At 35.2% G+C, this 20,884-nt stretch overlaps 1 protein-coding gene across 1 annotated transcript in view; it reads right to left on the reverse strand.

The window, feature by feature from the left end:
* The window catches only part of METTL15 (methyltransferase like 15), a 216,986-nt gene that overhangs the window by 31,644 nt on the left and 164,458 nt on the right, over positions 1-20,884 (reverse strand). The window contains exons 5-6 of the mRNA XM_053561593.1: positions 16,995-17,186; positions 11,450-11,628 (exon numbers count right to left, since the gene is read on the reverse strand). Of these exons, the coding sequence (XP_053417568.1) occupies positions 11,450-11,628; positions 16,995-17,186 (371 nt within the window). The remainder of the gene's footprint in view (positions 1-11,449; positions 11,629-16,994; positions 17,187-20,884) is intronic.

The raw sequence follows: 20,884 nt of genomic DNA on the forward strand, positions 1-20,884 counted from the left end.
CTAGATTCTCAAATGAAAAACTCATGTAAGTATCTACTACCAAATTCTTAAGGCCTTAACTAGTTATAGAAACAAAATAATCATCTTTCTTTTTTAACCAATAAAGAGAAGGATAAGATGACCTGGATATTCATATATATCTTCACAAAATTACTATCAGTGTGAAAATTGCTAACATGCCAAACATACAATACTAGCGGATCACTTTAATTTTAACTTACAGACATACATGAAACAGAAACATAACATAATAAGAAATGAGGCAATGAGGTAAAGGGATGCATTTTTCTTTCTCTGTTCTTTAGAAGCAGTTTGAAATTCAGCCAGAAGCAGGAAGACCTACAGGACTAGGTCATACGGAATTACGGTTGTAAAATTCTGAGCCAGCTAAAGGTCACATTTAGGAGAGAGGATTCTAAGATAATGAAAAATTGTAGGGATCTAAAACTAAATTATGTCCTAGGATATCTTCAGTTGCCTGTCTTCTAGTGTCAGTCCTCTTACATCCTATTTCTTCATTTGTTTACTTATCTTTTAATTTCTTCAATTAATAAGTTTCTATTGTTTGCCAGCAACTTTTTCATAAACAAGCATCACTTTTGCCCCTAAAAAGCTTAACTCAAAGGTGTTCTTTTTTTCATTATTTTTTATTAAATCATAACTTTGTACATTGATGCATTTATGGGGTTCGGTGTACTGCTTTGATATACAATGTGAAATGCTTACATTGAACTAAGTAACACATCCATCACAATTATACTCATTTCTTAATAGTTTTGAAAGGTACCACTGCATCATGCACATTAGGTGAGGTCCCCCCAAATGCCCTCTCTCCTCCCATATCCCCCTCCCCTCCCTTTCTGGACTATAGTTATGTTTTGCCATTCACATGAATGTGTCAGTGATAATATATTGATTTCATAGTAGTACCAAGTACATTGGATACTTTTTTTTTCCATTCTTGAGATACTTTACCAAGAAGAATATGTTGCAGCTCCATCAAGGTAAACATAAAAGATGTGAAGTCTCCATCTTTCTTATGGCTGCATAGTATTCCATAGTGTACATATTCCATTCCACAATTTGTTAATCTATTCATGGGTCAATGGGCACTTGGGCTGTTTCCATGTCTTGGCTATTATGAAGTAGGCTGCAATAAACATTCTGGTACAAATGTCTTTGTTGTAAAATAATTTTTGATCATCTGGGTATATACCTAGTAGAGGAACTGCAGGATCGAATGGCAGGTCTACTTTTAGTTCCTTGAATGCTCTCCAAACTTCCTTCCAAAAAGGTCGTATTAGCTTGCATTCCCACCAGCAGTATAGAAGTGTTCCCTTCTCTCCACATCCACACCAACATCTGTAGTTTGGGGATTTTGTGATGTGGGCTAATCTTACTGGAGTTAGATGCTATCTCAAAGTGGTTTTGATTTGCATTTCTCTGATGATTAAGGATGATGAGCATTTTTTCATGTGTTTGTAGGCCATGCACCTGTCTTCGTTAGAGAAACTTCTACGCATGTCTCTTGCCCACATAGAAATGGGGTTATTTGTTCTTTTCTTAGTGATTAGTTTGAGTTCTCTGCAGATTCTAGTTATCAGACCTTTGTCAGAAGCATAACCTACAAAAATCTTCTCCCATTCTGAAGGTTGTCTGTTTGCTTTACTTACTGTGCCCTTGGCTATACAAAAACTTATAGTTTGATCAGATCCAAGTAATGTATTTCTGGTGTTGCTTCAATTGCCCGAGGGGTCCTCCTCATAAAATATTCTCCCACGGGCGGCGCCTGTGGCTCAAGGAGTAGGGCGCCGGTCCCATATGCCGGAGGTGGTGGGTTCAAACCCAGCCCTGGCCAAAAACCACAAAAAAAAAAAAAAAAAAAAATTCTCCCAGACCAATTTCTTCAAGTATTTTCCCTGCACTCTCTTCTAGTATTTTTACAGTTTCATGTCTTAAGTTTAAGTCTTTTATCCAGTGAGAATCAATTTTTGTTAATGGTGAAAGGTGGGATCCAGTTGCAGTCTTCTACTGCCAGCCAGTTCACCCAGCACTATTTGTTAAATAGGGGATCTTTCTCCCACTGAATATTTTTGATAGGCTTGTCAAAGATCAAATAACCATAAGTAGCTGGGTTCATCTCTTGGTTCTCTATTCTGTTCCATAAATCTACCTCTCTGTTTTTGTGCCAGTACCATACTGTTTTGATCACTATAGATTTACAGTATAGTCTGAAGTCTGATAATGTGATACTTCCTGATTTGTTCTTGTATCTGAGTAATGTATTTGCTAATCGAGGATTTTTTCTGATTCCATATGAAACGAAGCACTATTTTTTTCAAGCTCTTAAAAGTGTAACAGTGGTGCTTTAATAGGGATTGCATTAAGGGCAGCGCCTGTGGCTCGAAGGAGTGGGAGGCTGGCCCCATATACTGGAGGTGGTGGGCTCAAACCTGGCCCCAGCCAAAAAGTGTAAAAAAAAAAAAAAATAGGGATTACATTAAATCTGTAGATTGCTTTGGGTAGTATGGAAATTTTAACAATGTTTATTCTTCCCAGCCATGAGCATGGTATGTTTTCCCATTTGTTAACATCTTCAGCTATTTCTTTTCTCAGAGTTTCGTAGTTCTCTATATAGAGATCTCTCACATCCTTTGTTTGGTATATTCCCAGATATTTCATCTTCTTTGATACTACTGTAAAAGGAATAGAGTCCTTGACTATATTTGACTATAGTCCTTGACTAATGTTGGCATATATAAAAGCTACTGATTTATAAGTATTAATTTTGTATCCTGAGATGTTGCTGTATTCCTTGATCACTTCTAAGAGTTTTGAAGTTGAGTAGCAAAAAGTGAGAGCTTGATCTCCTCTGACCCTATTTGGATATTCTTGATCACCTTCTCTTGCCTGAATGTGATGGCTAAGACTTCCATTACTATGTTGAAAAGCAGAGGAGACAGAGGGCATCTTTGCCTCATTTCTGATCTGAGTGCAAATGTTTTCAATTTTACACCATTTAATATGATATTGGTTGTGGGTTTGCTGAAGAAGGCCTCTACCACGTTAAGAAATGTCCCTTCTATGTCTATTTTCTTAAGTGTTCTGATCATGAAAGGATGCTGGATATTATCAAAGGCTTCTTCTGCATCAATTGAGTTAAGACCATATGATTCTCTCAATTGATGTCTACCCAACCACCTCCTCATTAACTCTGACGCTCTCACTATTTCAAAATAAACTGATTCTTTCTCCAGTTTCCCTTAACTTTAGTTTATGACTCTTATTATATACAGCATTTACCATAAGATGTAGAATGAGGTGCTTTCATAACTGTCTCCTTGATAAGTACGTAAGATCCTTGAAGACTGAGCTATCAGTATTTTTCAGCAACCGTGCTAGAATATAGGGTCTAGATTCCAATCCCAGTTCTACTTGACAAGAGGAAAATAACTCCACTTGTTTATACATCAGTTTCCTCATTTGTAAAATGGGATAAAAATAGTATCTGCCTTATAGGATGTTGCCATTGATTCACTCATTCATTGAGTAAGGATTAAATGAGTTAATACATAAAATTTACTTCACATCACTAGCATTAATTATCATTAAATTAAGATTGATCCACAGTCAGTTGGGATCAGAATATTCCCTGCTTCCTACTTGGGACTACAAAGTAGTAATGGCTAGATGTTTAAGGAGGAAAAAATTCTTAGGTTTTCCTTCATTTTTCTATCTTGTGAGTTAGATTTCTTATACAGAATATCTCTTGAAAGGATTACTTATTAAAATAGAAATAAATTTACCTATGAAATTCATTTGATAATTTAGTTGGCATAAAGTCACCATACTACTATACACAGTGTATACTCAAGTGAACTCAAGAAGTTTAAAATGAAGGAAGAATAAGTACATTATCATAGGCAGTGGCAATGACAACTATGACACACTGGCAAACCACCCAGATTTGACTGTAGGTTTGATCATATCATTTCACATTGCAGTGATAATTTAATACTCTAACACCTTCACTTTTACTCCTTAATTGTAGGAGTGTTAGTATAAAGAGTGTTGTTTGGGAAAAATAGAGGAAGCAATCTGTAGGTTATTAAACAATAAAACAAACTAATTTGATTAACTTCATAAGGAATAAGTTTATGTTTCTACCAAAATCTGATGATAATGACTATTTCTAAATGAAGTTTGTCTTATTTTATTACTGCTCGTTTTACTTTGAAAGTCTCTCTCTGGACCAACAAAACTTTGCTACTTTGCTGGAAAAAAGATGATTTCATACACAAGTTGAGGCATACGCCATCAATGCCACTGTGAAAAGATAAATCGTGCATGTCCTAATAAACGAAAAGATGATTATTCTTCTATTTTCTACAAGTCATATAAGCCTTAAAGGAAGAACAGCTTGGAATGAAGTAATCGACCTGTCTCAAATCCCACAAGCTACAGACAAAAAAGTAGAAGTAGAAGTCCACTTCTTACTCTCTGGATTACACTGGTTCTACACAGAGAACCAGAGAGGAGAAAAAAATGCTTACAATTATACTTGCAGTTCAAATTTCACAAAGAACATTCTTATACACCATCTCATTTATTGGTGATAGCAAGATTTAATTATTTTCATTTCCAGATAAGGGATAGAAAGATAAATTTGCTCAAGTTGAGGGAACAGAGAAATAACTGGCAGAACCAGAAACAGAACTTGAGGATTTTTGATTCCATGTCCTGGAGAGTCTCACTTTTCCTCAATCTACTTTAATTTATACTGAGGACTTTGATGCTTAGGTCGTACCCCCATTCAATGTGAAGAGCAGAGTACAATTTATCCTTAGTAACACCTAACAACTTCTACTTTTTTTCTTTGAATTTCATTTTTACTTTGGCTGGAAATGTACACACCTTTTTATTGATTTATTTGTTCAACAAGCATTCATTAAGCTCTGGCCATGTACCCAGTTCATGAGTCAGAATAAAGGTTACGTAAAAGTTCTAGGCAGAGAATAAGTCCATATATTTAATCAACATGAATCACAAATATCTAAAAAGCTTCTCCCTTCCTTTTTCCCATTCAAATAATGATATTATGAGCCTTCTGTCAGTTTTTGATTATTGATAGATAAAATTAGGTATTTTGTAAATTTAATCTACATCCCAATGATCTAAAAAGCGATTGCTATACTTTGATTTTGGCATGAGTTCTGAGTCTGCAAATGAATATCAATATTGGTTTAAGAAAAACATAATTAGCAAGGTTATGTTTGCTAAACAAAGTAACAAGAATCATTATCATTACTTGCCTGCATTTTAAGAGATGAGAAAGATGAGGTCTACACTCTGTTCAAGTTTACACAGAAAGTAAGTTGTAGACCAGAACTTGAATAAAGATATTTTTATTAAAATGGTTAGTATTTAATTGGTAATTCTCCTTGATATAATCAAAGAATGGAAAGGGTACGAGAAAGCTCCAATATAGAATATGGGCAGACTGCCTCTTGAGGAAAATATCTAGATTTCTTTATTTAAAGAGATGTCTAGAACCCTCCTAATTATTAAAGACTTTACAAATCAAATATATGTCAATTCTGTAAAATCCAGACCATAGTCATTTTTTCTCAAAATTAAGTGCACACATTTTCTTTCTCCTGAAAAGCTTGAAAGTTTTTGTATGTATCATTTGTCATATATAAAAGCTTTTATGACTCAGCACCTGTAGCTCAGTGGCTAGGGGACCGGCTACATACACTGGGGCTGGCGGGTTCCAACCAGGCCCAGGGCCTGCCAAACAGTAATGACAACTACAACAAAAAAATAGCTGGGCATTGTGGTCGCTGCCTATAGTCTTACCTACTTGGGAGGCTGAGGCAAGAGAATTGCTTAAACCCAAGACTTTGAGGTTGCTGTGAAGTGTGACACCACAGCACTCTACCAAGGGCGACATAATGAAACTCTGTCTCAAAAAAAAAAAAAAAAAAGATTTTTAATTAATGAAAATATTTTATCAGAGCATTATTATTTTTCATAGCATTCCTAAAGAGTAAAGATAGATATCATTTCAACTTAAAGATGATAAACTAAAATACTGCGAGGGCAATGTGGTTTTTCTGATTTGCCTGCATAAGTTAATGCTAACGTTGTTAGAACATATTGCTATGGGGCAGATTTGCTTTTTATGACTATGAGACTGAACATTAGTTTTTTAAAATTAACACTGATGATGTTTTACTGAATCCAAAGCTTATAAAAGTAGACCCTCTTGATCTAAAGCACATTTTGCTAGCTATTTATATTAACATTGAATAGTTATTTACCAAACACTTTCCAAGCGTCAAACATTATGCTAAGCGGTGGGACACAATGATAAGCATGAAAGTCATAATACTGACCTCATGGAGCTTACAGTCCCAAGTAATGGTACCTAATAAAAAATATAATGTGATCCATAAATTATTTAAAATTTTCTATAGTGACACTTAAAAAGAAAAAAGAAATGGCAAAGTTAACAGAATACTGTATTTAACCCAATATACATATAACATTACCATTTTAACATATGAAAATAAAGATTATTAATGAGGTATCGTAATGTGGTGTGTGTTTTACATTCGTAGGCATCTCTCAATTTGGGGTAGCCACATTTGAAGTGCTATATAGCCACAGGAGGCTATTGTAAACTGTGTTAAACAAATTTCAACTGTGTTTAAAATTTAAATGGTAATAAACAACGGGATACAACCTAGTAAATGCCATCACAGGGGAATGCAGTGCTGTGGGAGGACAGAAAGGCATTTTAACTAATCTGAGTAGGGCTGGAAAACACTTAGTAGGGCTGAAAAACATTTCAACTAAGCTCTAACCATAGGTGTCCAACCTGTGGCCAACAGGCTGCATGATGATTTTGTGAGGACATTTTTTGCCTATGTTATAAAAAGTATGCACAGATTTTTTTTTTTGCTCATCAGCTTTCATTAGTGTTTGTGTATTTTTAAATGTGTGGACCAAGACAACTCTTACTCCTCCAATGTGTCACAGAGAAAAAGATTTGATGCTCCTGCAAAGGCTGAACTGGAATTAGCCAGTGGAAAGGTTAGGGATAGGGAAGGGCAACATGTACCAGAGAAGAAACAGGAAAAGTCAATATCCCAGAGAGCTGTGTATCCAGAACGTGTAGGTGAGTGACTAAGGTATGTTGTAAAGACTGTAAAAACTTCAATATGACTGGAACAGAGCTTACCATGGAGAAAGACAAGGCAGCTAGAAGATAGTTCATGAAGGGATTTGCAAATCCCGTGAAACAGTATGGACTTTAGCCTAAGGGAAGCTTAGGAAGTGGCAATGTGTTTATGGAACTGGCAATTTCAGGCGGAAAGGTACTCTTCACTGAATACAATGGGGAGCAAGAAAGAGGAGCATTAAAAGGCTAACGCTAGATGACTATTTGTTGAAGTTGATGAAGAACCTAGTTCTGGATTAAATGAATCTCTTAGGCCATTTTCAACTCTTAAACTGTAACAATATTAGAATAAAAATTATGCTTAAAATGTGATTTGTTATTTATAAATCATTTTGGAGGGAACATAATATATAGCATTACAGATGTGTTAAATATTTACATTAAAATTCCTGGCTGGTAGTTCTGAATATATGTGGTAATAGTAAAATCCTACAGGTTGTTGTTGGAATTCTCCTGTACACTATTTATAAATTACTGCTTTGATAATTTAAAAAAGTAATGCACAGTGGTTGTAAGTGCTCTGGTCCAACTTGGAGCCTCTAACCCGTCTTTTGGATCTCCAATGAAAATAGAAGAATATTAGAACTGTAATCTATCTATACTAGCAAAAGGCATCTGGCTTTAGATTTTACAAACTACATCTTAATCATCTGACTTATAAAAATCCACTGAGGATACTAGATTCCAAGTGCGGTGGTCTGCCGTGTGCTACTGGATTATTAGCTTTTGGAATGCAAAGAAAGCTGTAAGTTTTAATATGTGCCAGGAACCATGCTGTACATTTCCTAGAATGTTTGATAGTTTTGAACAAGTTTGGTATAAATTATTAAAATCAGAAAAGATATTCAAATATAGTCACTGCATATTATAGTTTGCCAAAATATAAGTTTGCTAAATAAAGATATTACTTAGGTTGAATAATATCCCTTACAATTCATGTCTACTCCAAAATCTATGAATTTTGTTTTGGAAATAGTCTTTGCAGATGTAATCAAGTTAAGATGCAAACATACTGGATTAGGATGGGCCCTAAATCTAATAGGACTAGTATCCGTGTAAAAGTAGAGGAATTTGGACACAAAGACAAATGCCAAGAGAGAATGTCAAGTGACTACAGAGGCAAAAACAGTGGTACATCTACAAGCCAAGGAACACCAAAGATTGCTGGCAACCATTGGATCCTAGGGAATGGCCAAGGAAGGATTCTTCCAAGAGCCCTGTTGACATGTGATTTCAGACAGCAAACCTCCAAATTGTAAAATAATAAATATCTGTTGTTTAAGACACAAAGTTTGCCATACTTTGTAATAGCAACCCTAGGAAACTATTAATCCAGGGATCCTCCTGTGTCCTTCTCATTGCTTCCCACATCTTCTTCATGAAGCATCTCTCCTAACAGACCTCCATTAAACAGGATTGACAGATGAACCCTTTTCACTGTTAAATTATCAGAGGGTAGCATTATACTCTCTAATGTTTCTGCACAGTTATGTTCCCACCAAAAAAGCTTTGTGCTTACAGCCTAAAGTGCCTACTACCATTATATAACTTAATGAAACACTACACAAACTGATGAAATATGAATGTAAAAAAAAGGAAAGATAGCAGCTGTTTTCATGAAAACTAAGTTGGAGACTTTGGAAACTTTTGATAAAGGTGAGTCAATAAAAACACAACCAAATTAGGTATGAGCACATAGGGTCTGTAATTTTCTACTCTTATCAAATTTTCTATTGATTATACAATCATAACTCCAAACTATAATAAATAAAAGAAGGTTTTCACTATAAGGAGAGTGATACTGCATTTGTATTTTAGTTATCTGGCTATATAATCTACTGGTCTGTAAACTTTGTAAGCATAGAGGCTACAACTGATTTGCTCCCATTCTACCTTTAGTGCTTGGGATAGTAATTTGTGTATAGTAGCCTACCCCAATATATTTTTTTAACAAATTAGCACAAAGTGAAAACACATATTTTCTGTTTTTTCCTTTTCCAAAATACCAATCATCATCAATAAAGATGAATCATTATGGGCTGATATTTAAGATATAAAAGTGCACTCACTATAGAGAACTTAATAGCACTTACTAAAATGGAGTTTAAATTACCAACATATGCATATTCTCATTTTTATTATGTAATTTGTCATGGCCCTAATGTGCTTTTCATATCACACTCTTTCTGAAAGTACTTAAATTATTTCTATTGTACATCTTCATATAATTTCTATCTAATGCCAAAGAGTTATTTCCCTAAGTTTATGGATCAGGATCCACAGACAAAAAATTAACTTAAAGGAAGACTCCTAATTAGGTCTCAAATTCATGAGCTTCCAAATACTAGATTAGGACTAATTCTGTCAATAGTTAGGCTACAATCTTGAAGAAACTACTGATGTTTCCCGAGTGTTCATGTTTTCAGTAATCATATGATGTTTTTTGACTGGACAATTGCTGGGATGTTCTCTAGCCCCAATCTCTCATTTTCAGCCCACAAAAAGTTGGATTTTCTTATGAATAAAAAATGTGACTTCTCACTGCTTTATTTCCCACTATTTCTTGAGATAGAAAACAAAACACATAGTTAAAGAATAACAGAAAAGATAGGTGGAGACATGTTAGTGAGTATGGAGTGGGAACAAAAAAAAAGAACACAAAATAAGGTGAATTTAATGTCAGCATGCTAATATAAACTACTTTGTGTAAAACTTTCATGAAATATTTTATGTTGATATAGCCCACAAGAATTCTGTTCTTACTTGCCTAAAAGAAACTCAGTAAAAAGCTCTGAGGTAGGCAGCTTAAAAAATTAAAGATGTCGGATCTATTAAGTGTAGAGTATAAATGTCTTAACAATAATTAAGTAAATGGGATGAGGTATTTATTAACCAGTGTGATGTAAACGCTCCTAATTCTATATACAATCAGCACATTGTGCCCCATAAATGCATTAATGTATACGTGATCTGTTTATGATTTAATAAAAAAATAAATTAAAAAAATTAAAGATATAGTTAACTCTTCATATTTTATATTTTATTATGATAGCTAAGTGAAATATAGTCTTATTTTGTTATATCATAAAATAATTGCTATATGATCTCTAAATCATAATGATATCAATAAATTTATAATTTTTATCGCCTAAACTATGAAGTTAAGATAGAGGCAGCAAATATAAATTTCTTTTTATAAATTATACAAATACTTTTTTTTCCTACTTCTTTAACTACTTAAGAAACTTAATAAGAAACTGAAAAGAAGTCAATATATTTGGCAAATAAAAAATGATAAAGGGGTTCAGAAGTTCCAAAAAGATGAAAAACTAACCCTTGGAATTCTGTTAAATAACTACAAGAGTTCTATTTTTGCCTTGGAAAACTTTCTTCATGGAACACAGCTGTGAATCAACTTTGGCTTCAAACAAAAAGGCTGTAATAAAGCACCTCCTAGCTAGACTTAGGTGCAAGAGGTTTATGGTGGCAAATAGCAGACAAGATGAAATGTTTCAATAAAACCCTCAGGCTGATTTAGTTAGCATTCACAAAGTGGAATAACCTACACATCACATACCCTTTGTTAGCTGGTTGTTTAGAATAGATGTATGAGTCACTGGATTTTATTTTAGCAATTGGGCTATGCAATTCTCCTTTTGCCCAAAATATTAAAATGCAGAAGTGTGAAACTAAGAAAGGTAATGTCAGATCTTAAACAGGGTGTTTATCAACCACTGTGATGGATCAAGAAATTCTTTTGCTCTTGTCATTCCCCAGTTCACCCTGGTAGGCACAAATGACAAATATTTCATGTAAAAAAATTATTATACTAACTGGCAAACTACAGTATATTTTATAAAAATTAAATATACTATACTAAATACAGTATATTTATAATATACTAAAATTTTGTAAAAATTGTTTGTGGGGGAGAGATGTTGGATGAGAGAAGTTTCTAACCAAAAGAAAGTTTTCATCAGAGAAAGGCAAGATTCCATTCTGCATGATTTAAGTACAAATGAATTCCTCTGGGAGTTTGGGAGAGTATATACATGCATATATATGTAATGCGTATATGCATATGTAATATATATGTGTGTGTGTATACATATACGCACACACACACATATATATACACATACATACATACACACATACACTTCTTTTCTTTTTTCAGACACTGCTCAGAATTAATGAGAGTACCTGCGATGATGCTGGCAAGCTGCTGGGTTCTGGTGATGGGGTAGATGCTACGTGCCTGAACAATTGCTGAAGCTATTTTCTTGGCATGCTTCTCTTCCCCGTATGTCCTTAGGATGGATGCAAGTGCCTGTTGATCTAAAGCATTTACAACATCAGCAGCGGTGGGCACATCAGGGTACCTACGCACAAGAAGAGCCAATTAGTTCACTGACGTCAGTTTTCATTGACAAGAGGTGAAACTTCAGAGTACTGAGACATACAGTCAGGCATACACATGGTCTTGGAGAGCTTCTCAGGTTTTAAAGTCAGAGACTGAAGTCTTACATAAATGAAACAGATTTTCCATCTCAATACCCATCATTACGGCAAGTGGAGACTGTTTATCATTCATCAAGGTCAAAGCAGTAGGAAGTCAAAATATTATATTAACCTTTAACTTTAATTCACAATGAAGTTTTTATTGTTCTTGTAGATTTTCCTCAAACTAAAATAATGTAAAATGTTTGGGTTTAAGTTGTTCAGAATTTAAATTACTGCTTTAGGTTTGTTTTTTGTTTTTCCCTCAGCATAAAAGATACAGAGTTTACTGATATTTGAATAAGCCTATATCTCAGGAATTTAACAATCTAAAGCCATAAAGTAACTGACTATTTGTGGAGACACAAACTGAATTTAAAAACTCTATACAGAAAGATACTGCTGGTCAGTTTTCCCTCACAAAAACTAGAACAACCTTACTGGGAATAGTACACATTATTTCAAATGTTTAACAACATTAGCTCAACCACCCATGACAAAAGTTAACATGGGTTAAAACCTGGTAATCAACTAACAGTATTAAACATGCTAGATAGCAATTTCAGAGAGGAGAAAAAGAAATACCAACCTCTGGCAAACAGAATAAATTACAGTTGCAGAAAATAGCATTCTCTCTGTCAGGCCATTCTAGTTTTTTTTTTTTTTAAATTAAATCATAGCTGTGTACATTAATGCAGTCATGGGGTACAATGTGCTGGTTTTATACACAATTTGAAATATTTTCATCACACTGGTTAACATAGCCTTAAGACATTTATATTCTACATTTAGTAAGTTTCACATGTACTCTTGTAAGATGCACCATAGATGTGGTTCCACCAATTACCGTCCCTCCACCCATCCTCCCCCCTCCCCTTCCCTCCCTTTCCCCTTTCTCCATATTCTTGGGCTATAATTGAGTTATAGCTTTCATATGAAAGCCATAAATTAGTTTCATAGTAGGGCTGAGTACATTGGATACTTTTTCTTCCATTCTTGAGATACTTTGCTAAGAAGAGTATGTTCCAGCTCCATCCATGTAAACATGAAAGAGGTAAAGTCTCCATCTTTCTTTAAGGCTGCAAGACATGATTGCAAGAGGGACTCTGCCTAACAATTGCAATCAATGTAACCTGGCTTATTGTACCCTCAATGAATCCCCAACAATAAAAAATAAAATTAAATTAAATTAAAAAAAAATTCCATGGTGTACAAATACCACAATTTATTGATCCATTCATGGGTCAATGGGCACTTGGGCTTCTTCCATGACTTAGCAATTATGAATTGGGCTGCAATAAACATTCTGGTACAAATATCTTTGTTAAAGTGTGATTTTTGGTCTTCTGGATATATACCTAGTAGAGGAATTGTAGGATCGAATGGCAGGTCTATTTTTAGTTCTCTAAGTGTTCTCCAAACACCTTTCCAAAAGGAATGTATTAGTTTGCATTCCCACCAGCAGTGTAGAAGTGTTCCCTTTTCTCCACATTCACGCCAACATCTCTGGTCTTGGGATTTTGTGATATGGGCTAATCTTACTGAAGTTAGATGATATCTCAAAGTAGTTTTGACTTGCATTTCTCTGATGATTAAGGCTGATGAACATTTTTTCGTATCTCTGTAGGCCTCTTCAAGTCCCTTGCCCACCCTGAGATGGGATCACTTGTTCTTTTCTTGCTAATACGTTTGAGTTCTCTGTGGATTCTAGTTATTAAACTTTTGTCGGAGACATAACCTGCAAATATCTTCTCCCATTGTGAAGGCTGTCTGCTTGCTTTACTTACTGTGTTCTTGGCTGTGCAGAAGCTTTTTAGTTTGATCAGGTCCCAGTAATATACTTTTGATGCTGCTTCAATTGCCCAGGATGGGAGAGGGGGGTTCCTCCTCATAAAATATTCTCCCAGGCCAATTTCTTCAAGAGTTTTCCCTGTATTTTCTTCTAGTAATTTTATAGTTTCATGTCTTAAGTTTAAATCTTTAATCCAGTGAAAGTCTATCTTACTTAATGGTGAAAGGTGTTGGTCCAATTTCAGTCTTCTACAGGTCACCAGCCAGTTCGCCCAGCACCATTTGTTAAATAAATAGCCAAGACATTACTCAGAAATAAAAACAAAGCAGGAGGAATCACACTACCAGACCTCAGACTATACTATAAATCGATAGTGATCAAAACAGCATGGCACTGGCACAAAAACAGAGAGGTAGATGTATGGAACAGAATAGAGAACCAAGAGATGAACCTAGCTACTTACTGTTATTTGATCTTTGACAAGCCAATTAAAAACATTCAGTGGGGAAAAGGCCATTCTAGTTTACATTAGAGTAATGGGTCAAAGAATTTTAAGTGATGAACTATGACCTTACTTATTACAAAGACAGCTTTGCTAAGAATATAGTCATTTATCTTATAGCTAACATGTTGGATTGACTGTGGGTACCATACTGTGACATGGTAGCTATAAGGCCGGAGAATCAAACCACAGTGGGACTGCTAAGAAACACCTTCAAGACTCTCTCCTTGAAAACACTAAACTATATCTTATTCACATGCCTCGTGCCTCCAGAAGAAAATCCTGTTGCTGTCCTTTTTTTGTCCCTTTTTTGCCATGTTCTTCACCTCTCTTTCTGATTCTCTCTCTCTCTCTTTTTTGGTCAAATTTTGCTTTTCATATCCCACAATTATTGTTTTTATGTTTGTCTGCCTTTGAATCCCCACACCAACCAATGAACATCTTACAGTAGTCTTGTTTCCATTTCAACAGGCTTTGCTTCTTCAGCTTTCAGGATGACTATCTGGTTGTTAGAGTCAGATTGATCTAGACTACAATCCTGAACCTGCTACTTCTATTGGGGAAGATTTTTAATCTACTGGAGGTGCAAATTTCATCCTGTAAAATGACTTATCTCACAGGATGGTTGGGAGAAGTAGGGGTAAACACAATTGCAAAAGAGACAAAATAATGCCTAACATACATAAGAAGTTTAATGAATCCCAATGCCTTCTAGACCTTCCCCATTCATATATTTGCCTCTCATTGTTCTTGGCTCAAATGGAAAAATCTCCAGACTTTATCTCATTGTAAATTCAACTTCCCAAACCATTGCGGATTACAATGAACCTTGGCAATCATGTTACGTTTAGACACCATAGGATATAATCCAGCTTTACCAAGACCATTTTGAGATTAGTATAGACATACTGGGCAGTTTTTCATGATACTTCTCTATTTTAAAATAATAAAACTAAAACATTTTTGTTCAAATGTAGTTCAGTGGACAACAGGCATAATTTTATTTTTCTTTTATATTAACATTAAATTGTAGTGTAGAAATGTCTATAGAGCTGCTCTGGAAGGTTAGCAGGTTAGTAGGCAGCTTTGTTACAGACATTCATATGGTGAAGAAGTCCAGATTTCACATGTGTTCCCCAATTTAGGTTAATAGATTTGCTCTCATCTGTACTCCAGATTTCACTAATAGAGACTAAACTCATAAGAGAAAGAAAGTATTAACATTAAGTGACAATCTGTTACCCTCTAATGAAGAACATAACTGCCAATAGAACTTGACTTTTGAAACTGTAAATTTCTTTACATGAGAAGTCTTATTATAATCTGAACTGGGATCAATACAGAATAAATTATGTTTTAGGACTCTAGTGTTAGGTGGCAACAGCTAAGAAAGCCTCTTGTATCCATCTTCATCGTGGGGAATAGATGAATCAGGAACTGACAACAAACTTTTTGGTTTGAATTCCTTTTTCACATAACTCTACTTGGATTAGCATTGCACGTATTTCTATCTCTGGGCATCCCTTTTTCTACAAATTCATGGGAATCAACTCCCCCTTTCCAAATGCCACATACTTTCTTTAGAACTGTTAATATCTTTGATTATGTTACAGTCAATTCTATTGACTGAAAGCCATTAAGCTTTTTAAGATATATTTGCTCAACTCTAATCTCATCCATTAGATATTGACTTAAGAGTTTAATTCTCTGGTCAATCTTCTTTTCAAGTTCTTGGAGAAGAACTGCAGGGACCCTGACTTACAAACTATAATGGTAAGTCTTTATGTAACAATATGGGCATTTACTACAATTAACTAAAAGCTTTGTTCATTGTATTTCAGAAGGCATGCTCCTTAGCAAGACATAAGAACAGCAAAACTTTGCTTGGCATTTTATTACCTCCACACAATTCAATCTCCAAACATGAGAATACATTTGACTTTTACTATTAGTCACTGGTTTTTAAAGGATTTTTATGATCATATCCTTCATTCTATGAATACCAACACCATGAGCAAAAGAAGTTATAAGTATCAGAAACAACAGGGCTGTGACAAATATGGGTCACAATCCAAGTTAACAGATCACATCACAATGTGGGGAAAAGGCTAGATGTGAACAATTATCAAAGGACAAGGTAGTCTGTGGTAGCTGAGATGGGAGAGAGAAAAGCATGATTAAGCTTTGTAGGTACAGACTGTTCAGTCCCTGGGCCAGTGTTAAGCACAGACACAAGTGCTAATCTAAGCTTTTATAATTAATTTAGATAAAAATGAATTATTCCTCTACTCTCCTAGAGTATGATCCTCTTTGTGTTATTTAACATATATGTACCTATTTGAATAACGGAGAAAAAGTGTTAGTATTTCCAGGGTGGTGAGAAATGAAGAGGAGGTGTAAAAGATATCCCATGCATAACACTGTGTTTTGGTGTAATACCATAAATTGCAGTTTCTCTGGATTAGGTTCAACCAAAGTGACTATGCAAGAGACAGGACAAAATACATAATTGCTGACCTCTAGAACCTTGAGTCTAGAACCTTTCCCCTGTAGTCTAAAAAAATGCACTAAATATATGTAGTTCCTTTTGTGCCTTACAAGAGGCATAGTGGAGTCTGCTTAAAAACAGAACCTCTATTTTAATATCATAATATTTATCAATATTGTTAATAGTCTAAAAGCACATACTGTATCAGTGTAAAAGATATTCAGTATAAAGGTTATCCTCATTATTTTGTGTAATAGTAATTATATTTCTTTTAAAAATTAAAATCCAGAGAAATACTAAAGTCTATAATGAGTAGCAAACAAACTGATTTATTGTGTACATGTATGGGGAGCATCAGGTGTGGGCATGTAATGGGAATTATGCAGTCTTAGCAGAAAATTAAATTCAAAGTATTTTTGAAAAATTGATTTCTTCTTGTGAGGAGAAATGCTTTGTCAATACTCACCTGCCACCATCCATCCTCATGTCCAAGGGGCCGTCCCTCCGAAGGGAAAAACCTCTTTCAGGAGTATCAAGTTGCATGGAAGAACACCCAAGATCCAAAAGAACTCCATCAAAAGACCCTGGCTGCACACCAGCTTTCATTAATAAGGCTTCTGCTTGGCTGAACTGTCCCAGCAGAGCTCTGATCTGTTTACTGTGAATACCAGGAAATACAGAAAACATTTTGTTAAAGTCTTTCTTAAAGTCTATGATCAATGGAAGGGAGCACATTCTACTATTAGATGATTTAACCAATATATATTTACTAAGTGTCAACCACATGGTTAGTACTATATGAAGACATTTGGATATAGAAGCCATGTCTTTGGTTTCAAACACTAGAGCTGCCTTAATATAATTTTATTATTGTCAAAGACGCAATTATGTACCTTTGTGAAATGATATATTTACATTCATGAACTAGAAAAACTGCTTTGTCCAACCAAGTCTATTATTTTTCTCCCTCTTTTTTTTTTTTGGAAACAAGAGTCTTATTCTGTTGCCCAGGGTAGAGTGCCCTCATGTCAGCCTAACTCATAGCAACCTCAAACTCCTGGCTTCAAGCGATCGTCCTGCCTCAGCCTCCCGAGTAGCTGAGACTACAGGCATCAACATGCTTGTTACAACAACTTGTAACAAATCAATTGTTCTATTTTTGGTAGAGACAGGGTTTTGCTCTTGCTCAGGCTGGTCTTGAACTACTGAGCTCAAGCTATTCTCCCACTTTGGCCTCCCAGCATATTAGGATTATATGTGTGAGCCACCGTGTCAGGGCTTCTTCCATTTTTTCAATAAATAAATTCTTAAATCAATAGGTAAGGAAAAACACATGCCATTCTACCAAAAGAATAACTTGTAACAATTCAATTTAAATATAATAAGTAATAATTGAAATCACAGAAAAAAGATATGTCAGATATGTTCAAGACCCAGGTTAGCTTTCTCCATGTTTTATGCAGCTACACACTTGAGGAATGAAATGATGACTAAAATAAATGCCTTCTTGCAGAAAGCAGTGTTTTTAGCTTTTAGCGGGGATTCTGAAGAGAATGGAGCACTCAGAATCAACAGACAGGCAAGGAGTTGGGATCACCTTACACCTATTCTAATTCTCCTTCCTACACAAAGTGAGATGCTGCCTTCTGAGTTCTTTAGAAGCCCTAGCGTAACTGGCATGCATTTTGGAAGGGGAATGAGAAGAGAAAAATCGGGCAGCACTCTTTAAGACCTCATTCTCTCTAAGGGTGGGTAGAGTGAGTTTGCATTTTAATATTGTTAGGAAATTTACATTTATGATATTTACTTATATGTTATGCTGTTTAAGCTGAACTTCACACCTTTTGGTTATTTTTTTAATCAAATTTGGACAGAGAAAGTGATTTTCAGATTCACTCCACAACTATTTATTGACTATCTGCTATGTGTCACGCATTATGCTATTCAGAAGGTATACAAAGAATAATAAATTATGGCTTTCTGGGCTTTGAGGTAAGAGAAAGAGATATATAAATAATAGTTCACAATACAATCTGGTGAGTGCTGATAATAGAGATAAATTGTTCTACTACGATTTGGAAAATAAAGTTAATACTAGCACTGGATGGAAAGATGTTTGGAGAACACTTAGAGATCTAAAAATAGATCTGCCATTCAATCCTATAATTCCTCTACTAGTTATATACCCAGAAGACCAAAAATCACATCATAACAAAGATATTTGTACCAGAATGTTTATGGTAGCCCAATTCATAATTGCTAAGTCATGGAAAAAGCCCAAGTGCCCATCGATCCACGAATGGATTAATAAATTGTGGTATATGTATATCATGGAATATTATGCAGCCTTAAAGAAAGATGGAGACTTTACCTCTTTCATGTTTACACGGATGGAGCTGGAACATATTCTTCTTAGTAAAGTATCTCAAGAATGGAAGAAAAAGTATCCAATGTACTCAGTGCTACTATGAAACTAATTTATGGCTTTCATATGAAAGCTATAACCCTGTTATAACCTAAGAATATGGGGAAGGGGGAGAGGGCAGGGAGGAAGGGGGAGGATGGGTGGAGGGAGGTGATTGGTGGGATTACACCTACGGTGCATCTTACAAGGGTGCATGTGAAACTTAGTAAATGTAGAATATAAATGTCTTAACACAATAACTAAGAAAATGCCAGGAAGGTTATGTTGACCAGTGTGATGAAGATATGTCAAATGGTCCATAAAACCAGTGCCAGTGTATGGTGCCTCATGATCGCATTAATGTACATAGCTATGATTTAATAATAAAATAAAATAAAATAAAATAAAAGTACTAGCACTGGAAACACTGAATCAAGAAAATCTTTGTATTGAAAGGCAACTTACAAGTCATTTATTACAATTATTTAACTGGTTTTCTATTCTTATTTTTTTGTTTTAACTTTTTTTATTAAATCATAAACACATAGATCATGTATACATTATTGCATTTATGGGGTACAATGTGCTGACTTCATATAGAATTAGGAATGCTTACATCACACTGGTTAATATTACCTCACCTCATTTACTTAGTTATTGTGTCAAGACATTTATACTCTATACTAATAGAGCCAACATGCACCTTTGCATTATGCACTATTGGTGTGATCCCACCATTCACCCTCCTTCAATCTGACCTTCCCTCTCTCTTCCCATCCCCGCTCCTCTCCTTCATCTTGGGCCACAGTTGTGATCTATTCTTCATATGTAAGTGTGAGTGATTGCAAATTGGTTTCATAATAGTACTGAGTACAAGGGATATTTTTTCTTCCATTCTTGAGATACTTTACTAAGAAGGATATGTTCCAGCTCAATCCATGTAAATGTAAAAGAGGTAAAGTCTCCATCTTTAAGGCTGCACAATATTCCATGGTATACATATACCACAATATATTAATCCATTCATGGGTCGATAGGCACTTGGGCTTCTTCCATGACTTGGCTATTATGAATTGAGCTGCAATGAACAATGCAAATCTAAACCACTTTGAGATACCACCTAACTCCCGTAAGACTGGCTCACATAACAAAATCCCACAACTACAGATGTTGGCGTGGATGTGGAGAAAAGGGAACACTTCCGCACTACTGGTGAGAGTGCAAGCTCCTGCAATTCCTCTTCTAGGTGCATATACAAAAGACCAATAATCACTTTATAACAAAGATATTTAATTTTTAAATATTTCCCCCATCCAACTTCATTGGTGGTATGAGGGTGGGGCAGGGAAGATAGTCATTGTAATTACTTCCTATTCAACCCATCAGTGAGTGTGTGATTTCCATTCTAAGGTTATGGAGAAGGTCAAGCACAGGACACTCAACACTGGACAGGTGAGAAAGTTTATTAATCACATGTATTCCCCTCACAGCCCAGGGGAAGAAGATTCCGCATGCCAAGGACAGCCACATGAGGGGTGAATCCAGAGACAGAACGGACAAGCAGGGCTTGTGGAAAGCAGGTCCTACAGTATGGAGAGGTTGAGGTGCCTTTTGTTTCTCAAGTAAAGATGTGATTGGTTTGTTTGGCTAATAACTTGGGCTGGCAAGTTACAGAACTTGCTTATTAGGCCTGAGAAGAAATTGCCCTGATCCTTTTGATAAAGAAGGTAGTTTGATTAGGGAAGCTTATCTGCAAGAACATAGTGGGGAGGGGAACTTGCAGTTAAGCAATTTGAGAAAAAAATAATTCCTTTATAAATATATATTAAAAGTATATGTCATATATAAAATATGCATATATCTATCCCCTACCAGTTCTTTTACTTTGTAGAATCTTGGTGGACATATCTCAGCTACTATTCAATATTAATTCAGGGTGGTCATAAGGTTCA

Source organism: Nycticebus coucang, chromosome 14, assembly GCF_027406575.1.
Source record: "Nycticebus coucang isolate mNycCou1 chromosome 14, mNycCou1.pri, whole genome shotgun sequence".
Taxonomy (NCBI): Eukaryota; Metazoa; Chordata; class Mammalia; order Primates; family Lorisidae; genus Nycticebus; species Nycticebus coucang.